A 7,072-nucleotide genomic window follows, 5' to 3' on the forward strand; every position below is an offset into this window, starting at 1 on the left:
CAAACTAACCTTTAAATAATCAAAAAAGATCAAAGACACTGAAAAATGGAAGGTATCCAACTTCTGCTAAGAGATGGATTCTGATGACCAATACGCTGTTTCTCATGTACATCTACAAATCATTTATAATTTATTTATGTGTCTTTTTATGGTGATGTATTTTATTTGGTTTCAATTGGATATTGTATTTTATTGCAGAGCAGGCATGGGTCAGTTTTCTTGTGGCCCTCTGTTGTTTTTAAAGACAGCTGCACAATCATTTATACTCTTTTAGTGTCTGCAAATCTATCTCATACAAATATGTGTGCAGACCCTTAAACATCTACATGGTCCTGAATTACTCAGTGCCTCTTTCTTTGTAAGCAGTACATTCATCCTCCAATTTGTATGGAAACTAGGAGGAAAAAGGAATAGCTTACAGCTTTGCCCCTCTGCTACAGCACAAATCAAACACACTGTACCCTCTAAGAAAAGGAAAAACACAATGGAGTGGTTGGGGTACTAAAAGAGCTACTCATAGGTGACCATCAGAAAACGGAATTTCAAATTTTGGTTAAAACCTTTTGAGCTTACTTAAAAACGTAGACTTCAAGTTTCTGAGTTATTTAAGAAGTAGTGTCTGTTGAATATTCCCTCTGCAGTTCAATGGCTAGTTAATGCTACTTCATTGGAGCAAAAAAGAGCCAAACAGAAAGTCCACCAAATTAGCAAATCAGAAGTACAGGAGCAATAAGAAACAATATTGAATTCCAGCAGCATTTTAAGTGTGTGTGTGTGTGTGTGTGTGTGTGTGTGTGTGTGTGTGTGTGTGTGTGTGTGTGTGTGTGTGTGTGTGTGTGTGTGTGTGTGTATGTGTGTGTGTGTGTGTGTGTGTGTGTGTGTGTGTGTGTGTGTGTGTGTGTGTGTGTGTGTGTACAGAGAAAAGTGTGAGTAAGTCACAGTCAGGCCTCTCAGAGCAGAGAGTCATCTGTGCATCCTCCCTCTAGGCCGTAGCGGAACTCCTGCAGATTGGAAACCCCGTAGAAGTGGATGAACGCTGCTGCCACAACCAGCACGTGAAAAATCTGATGAGAGTGGAACTGGGAGAAGATAAAGTTTTAGATGGTGTCAAGACCCATGCATTATATATTCAAGTGGGCTTAACTGATAACTCCAGTCTTTATAGCTGAATCTAAAATTTTGAACAATTTTCCAGATGGTAAAATGCAGTACTTCACTTTGTAGTGAGCTGCAATTTTAACTGTCTGTCTCCTGTGAAGGGTCATTGTAAATCATTATGACCATTATTTCTATAGTGTTAGGGTTAGGGTTAGGTGTTAATAAGTGTTATTCAAACCAAATCCTGTTTGATGGGATAGGTCAATATGAACTTCTTTGCCTCTGTGTTAGCAACGTGTTATGTAAATAAGTAGCCTTACCTTAAAAACACACATTACGTCATAAACAAACTACCTGACTTTCTTAGGTATATTATGTCACAGAAAAAGATGGAATACTTACCCAGATGTCGCACTTGCCAGGAAAATAGCGCTCAGGGATCCTTTCTGCATACAGACCAGCACCAGTGATATACATGGCCCCCATTAGGTAAAACCAACCCATCTGTCCAACTGTGGTTGCCTTAACAAAGCCCTCCTCAATAGTGAAGTGCATTGTGGGAACAATGCCACTTAGACCAAGACCCATGAACACACCTATGAAAGGCAAGCACTTCAGTTAAACATTTCAAGAACAGAAATTGTGATAATCAGAAATTGATTTCAGAAGAGCCTAAAAAGCATGTGGTTAGCCTGCAGATTTAGCTAAAAGTACATACATGCATAAATTACCGTGAAGATTCTGATTTTTAATGCGTACCTGCTCTCGTGGGTCTGTGACGAGGTGTAGAGAACCGGTCCCACTGGGCCACTATGATGGCAGCAATGCCGAGGACACAAACAATGGTGAGGTAGATAAGTCGAGGCTGAGGGGAGCAGTAGAAGGAGTAGTACAGCCAGGGCACAAAGGAGCCCATGATCAGGAGGGCGATGCCCGAGTAGTCAAGCCTAAAAAGAGGAGGCAACACAGAGACAACAGCTTTTATGACATGACTGATAAACTACCAGTTCATTCCCTGTAACCGTGGTAAAAGTAGTGCTTTGGCTGTTGGAGGGTCTGTTCCTGCCCTTCTGATTACACAGAAGAACTCAGATTAAGTGTTTTTTTTACTTTGACATTTATTGTTTGATAAAACAGAGCACGAATGAACTAAAAAGGGATTTTAAGTGACACATGTTCTGCTTTACTATCTCAAAACTGGAAAAGATGCAGTTTAAGGGCTGTCAGGTTTAGGAGAAGAAGCTCAGGGGTCAGTTTCTTCCTTCAGGACGATTGACGTGAGTGATAAACAAGTCAAACCTGGAACTCTGCAGCTGGTGAAGGATCCCTGAACCCAAGATTTATGTTAATGAAATTAACAGGCCTGACATTAAATATCAACTGATAAATGGCGAGTGTTGAATGAACCAGAACACCTTTAATTTGCAGTACCAATCCTCATATAAAAGCTTTTGTAGAACCATGTTGATTCAGGCTGAATTAAAGACCTGAATGGCTCTGAATGATGACTCAAGTGTACCTTTTAGTAATAGCACTAAACCCTGGATGGCAAGCTAGAGCAGAAAATCCAGTGAGAAGACAATGTCAAAAATGAGAACCCTGCCTACTTCAAGAGTAGTATGTCTTAATCAGCAAAGACTTGGAGGCAATCTGTCTGAAAGATGAGGGCTTACTTGGAGAAGGTGCGAGACACTTTCTCAGAGTGGCAGTAGACAGTATGAAAAAGCCAGGAGAAGCTGAGGCAGAGCACAGCCCCCAGGAAGAACATCCCAAACACCACTTTCTCCTGCAGTGGGGCCATAAAGTACATGTTGGGCCGCAGCATGGTTAACGTGCCCAGACAGAGGAATAAGATCAGCCCTGAGGGAAAAACACAGACCGGTTTTACAAATGAGAGCAGTCAAACTCAACGCCAGTAGTTGAAAAATATAGAGTCTGCAGCTGAAACCCAACTCTAAAAAAATAATTATCTTTAAGGATTTTTGTTTTTACCTAAGAGGTGAGTCCAGATGTTTCCTGTCTCTGTGTGAATTCTGAAGATACTTCCAAAGCAGGCTCTGAATGAGGGCATGGGAGGCCGATGTCCATGCAGGAGGTAATCATTGTCCTTCAGCCACTCCGGCAGGACATGAAAAGGGATGACCCTCCAGCGCCCCTCCCAGACCTGAAACACAAATGATGATGTTTGACTCACATAGTAACACAAGCATATATACCTGACCCTATAAGGAAGAAGGGAAGAAGCATAACTTACATAAATTCTATCTATAGTAGTAAAAAAATAAAATAAAGATTCTATTGTCAGAGTTCTTCTCTGCATCAAAATTAATGTGGTATGATGCTGCTTTCCTAAAAAATGTTTCTTTGTTGAAAGCTGATTTTTGTGTCCCAAGGTTCCCTGATGTGTGCTTCACGTCCTCTGTCTGATAAAATGTGCCGATACAAATCAGTCAAACTCCATAGCATTTACAAGTTGATGGAAAAAATACAACTTATGTGTCTCAGCAGTCTGATAAATAGGACCTGGGAGTACAGCACAGCTGCACAGACCAAGGGAGGAACTGAGGAACAGAAATTTTTGAGTTAGATGCAACTCATGTTCAAGGAAATTGATGATGTTTTAACACTGTAAAGAGTTGTTGTTTGCGGAACACTTCTGTTTACTCCTCCAGATACATGTTTGTGTTCCATTCTTGCAAGGATTAAACAAGATATTTTTGCATCTCTCTGTAGTTCCCATACAAATTTTTCTATTACAGGTCAACCTGCCTCTATATGACCATTCACCTCTCTGCTTATTCACTAAAGTCAACGAGTGAAGGGTACACCTTTGACATGAACAGGGTGTAGAGTTTCAGCTCAGTTAACCAGACTGATGCAATATTTATGGTGGTACTACATAACGTTCTTTTATTTTCCTTATTGTGCAACTACCAAATGTTTACCACTCAAGATTTAACGATCATAATTCATAAAAATGTAAAAATGAAAAGATCTGAATTTATTATGTAGCAAGTAAGTTGTCATAAACTTCCTTTTATCACTGTGGTGTGTTTGTGTGTGCTTGAATCAAGAAGTATGTGCTATATAACTTCAAAACACAAGTTAACTCTATGATGAAAACAAGAACTTTGTATCAATTCTGTTGAATCAATAATCATTAAAAGATCCCTCTGAGAAGACAACTGAATCTCTACAAATAACTATCATATCTTTTAAATCATAAATACCTTGTGTACAAACTCCTCCATCTTCTCCATGGCATGGTGAGCCTGAAGTGGTAGGGTTAGGACCTCTCCCACCTCATCATCCTCCTCTTCCTCATCAGCAAGCATCGCCGCTCCCTTTGAAGAGACATATGAAAACCATTGAAGCCTCTGAGCCATTCAACGTTTTTCTGTTGATTTCCTAAAACAGTCCTACCTCTGGATGCAAGCCTTTGGATGCCGCCTGTCGCCCTCCTCCCTCCTCCAGCAGTGGCCCCAGCTCCATCAGCTCAACATCTGGGACACGGCAGTCCTCAGAGATCCGACAGTCTGCATCACTTGCAGACCCGTTTCGGCCTGACATAGGGAGACTGCCTGATGACCCACTCACAGTCCCTGTGTTTGGCTTCAGATGGTACACTTCAGGTTTCCTCCTGCACAACCAGAACCACCAACAACTTTACTGATATACCAAAAAAATGGACTTCAGCTCTTGATAACACTCAATAGACTTTGCAGGAGTGAGAGAAAATTTACATGAAGGTCCAATTATTCAAAGTGAAGCTAGGTACAGCCAGTGAACCACACAAAGATGAGCAAACATACAAGATCACTGCCTCTATCATATATAGAAAACAGTGCAAAATAAACAGTATTTTCAGGTGATACTGATGCCGCATCTGTGACAATGTATCTATAATCTATTGGTGTTGTAAAAGCTGGAGTATTATATGCTATTTAGCCATCAGACAAATAAACATGACGAGGGCTAGTCTGATTGAATAATCAACCGATCAATCTGGCTGGTAATAATTATGAGGCATATTTTCCATCCTAAATGAGAGCACAACAAATCTCAGTTACTGGTCAGTTTTCTGTTACGGTGTAGTTTAAAATTGCCCCTGACATACATTAAAGCCATATTCTGAAATCTTTTGTGTTCCCCAATGCAATCTTCTACTGCCCATCTAAAACATATCACTAAATAAGATGAAATGCATTTCAGATTGAGAGCATGGAACAATGGATGTTATTATTTTTAAGTTGTTGTATTTTATCAAATGCAAAATACTACAATATGGTATCTACATTATTTCATGTGGAAATGAATTCAAATCATTAATCCATGCTGTAAGGAAGGGTCTCTATCAAAGAAACTAATCTGATAAAAAAACAAAAACAAAACCTAATTAAATAATAAACCTAAAGAAAACAGTAATTCCAAAATCCAAACTTCAGCTCATTACTGCATCCTTCACTGTGAGACCTATAAAAGTGTAACACATTGTTTTTCAGCAGTCAGGAAAGCCCTGAGGATGTTCTTTATGGTGAACCATTCAATGAATTGCATCTATTTTTCAAAACACTATTTATACGCACTATACACACTATTACACAATGTATTTATTGATTAAATCACTTGTATCACAGGAGATGATTTAGCGTTGCATTCCCGTTTACAGTTAATTATTGCATAAATTAAACTAGCTGGTGTTTTGTCTGTCTCATTTGATGTTTGTTTCATCGACGACTCATGCACGACAAGAGAACAAAGACCAGGCTGAACTTGTTTACATCTCTGTCACAAGCCACAGCTATAAGACAACACAAATATCTGGCCATTCCATTACATTATAACACTAATGAGCAACAACAGTTTTATGTATGAGACTGACAACTCAAAGCAAACGTTGAACCAAGTTAAAGAGCAAAGCCAGGCAGACGGATGTTGATTAGCACAGCGTCGGAACATGGAGTACAGAATGTAAACAACCAGAAATACCGACGATGTAGCGTCAATTCCCCGTATCTTCACAGTCCAGTATCATTCGGATAATCAAGCAAAATTAAAACACACAAAGAAGTTGCGTGGTTATAAGTTGGCAGGTCACGAAACGCTCATATTATGCGCTTGCTAACATTAACATCACCCGTGAGCTAGCGCTGAGCTGTGGCTAACGTAAACCAGTCAAACAGGAGACACTGGTTTTAAAACGATGCAGACAACAACGGGATACAACTGTCAACCACTCCAACAAAAAGGACTATGCAGTTAACTTACTAAGCTGGCGATTAATTTAAGAGTTTTCTCAAATGAACAGAAGTTACCAGACAAGGTAGCGTTCAAACCAGGAAGATGAATTATTTATCGAAATGCGAAAACACAATCCTTTCCGGAAGTTCAGGGATCTCTTTATCCTGGCTCCCTTTCAAAATAAAAGCAACTATTCTCATACTGCTCAATACAAAATATTTTTAGCATAATACGAGAAATAATGAAGTGTTTATGATTACTTAATATTAACAAATATTCTCATTGGGATGTTGGTGTGATTAGTTTTTCAATATGTTTTTCTTTAACCGGTAAAAATAGAGTGCGTTTCACATTTTTTTAAAGGAAATACATTTCAATAACACTAACCTGCCTTACCAAAGCATGATGAAATATGAATAATTACGGTGGCCATAAACACTATTAATTCACATTAGTTAGAAATTATAAAATGTATTTATGCATGGATATTCAGGAATTCTTTTTGACAGAAGATAAAATAAAACTCACACTCTTGCAGTTTGTCATGACCAATAGAAGCCGTGATAATTATCTTACTCTTGTGTTGATTTTCTTGTATCATTACCCAAAAAGGAGCAGACTTTGTTGCTTCCGGTGTGGCCAACGGTCTTTTCATATTTATGTCACACCCTTTGTTTAATAATAAATCATCACCTTTCTGAGTGACACACCTGTCAGGTTTGGACTAGAGATC

The 7,072-nt window shown here is 39.1% G+C and overlaps 1 protein-coding gene across 6 annotated transcripts; it reads right to left on the bottom strand.

Annotated features, from left to right (window-relative positions):
* Positions 1-771: 771 nt before the first annotated feature.
* adipor1a (adiponectin receptor 1a) lies at positions 772-6,499 on the bottom strand. Of its 6 annotated transcripts, XM_074676677.1 has the most exons (9): positions 6,414-6,499; positions 6,088-6,114; positions 4,522-4,738; positions 4,329-4,442; positions 3,091-3,262; positions 2,772-2,958; positions 1,858-2,045; positions 1,501-1,694; positions 772-1,079 (listed from the first exon to the last, which is right to left on the bottom strand). In XM_074676677.1, exons 3-9 carry the CDS (start codon positions 4,666-4,668, stop codon positions 951-953), a joined length of 1,131 nt encoding a protein of 376 aa, XP_074532778.1. In that variant the 5' UTR covers positions 4,669-4,738; positions 6,088-6,114; positions 6,414-6,499; the 3' UTR covers positions 772-950. The 6 variants fall into 6 exon arrangements, with proteins under 6 accessions (XP_074532778.1, XP_074532776.1, XP_074532779.1 ...); XM_074676675.1 differs by lacking the exon at positions 6,088-6,114; XM_074676678.1 differs by lacking the exon at positions 6,088-6,114 and having other exon boundaries at positions 6,367-6,473.
* Positions 6,500-7,072: the final 573 nt, after the last annotated feature.

The sequence above is a fragment of the Halichoeres trimaculatus genome, unplaced genomic scaffold (assembly GCF_033239565.1).
Source record: "Halichoeres trimaculatus isolate MK-OKI-2021-1 unplaced genomic scaffold, fHalTri1.1 fHalTri1_scaffold_1, whole genome shotgun sequence".
Classification (NCBI taxonomy): Eukaryota; Metazoa; Chordata; class Actinopteri; order Labriformes; family Labridae; genus Halichoeres; species Halichoeres trimaculatus.

Excerpts from the sequence above, each read along its gene's own strand:
- adipor1a (XM_074676675.1), bottom strand. The coding sequence starts at position 4,668 with ATGTCAGGCCGAAACGGGTCTGCAAGTGATGCAGACTGTCGGATCTCT. Across the intron at positions 3,263-4,328 it reads TGGAGGAGTTTGTACACAAG|GTCTGGGAGGGGCGCTGGAG; the intron begins GTATTTATGATT and ends TTTGTGTTTCAG. Across the intron at positions 2,959-3,090 it reads CATCTGGACTCACCTCTTAG|GGCTGATCTTATTCCTCTGT; the intron begins GTAAAAACAAAA and ends TTTTTCCCTCAG.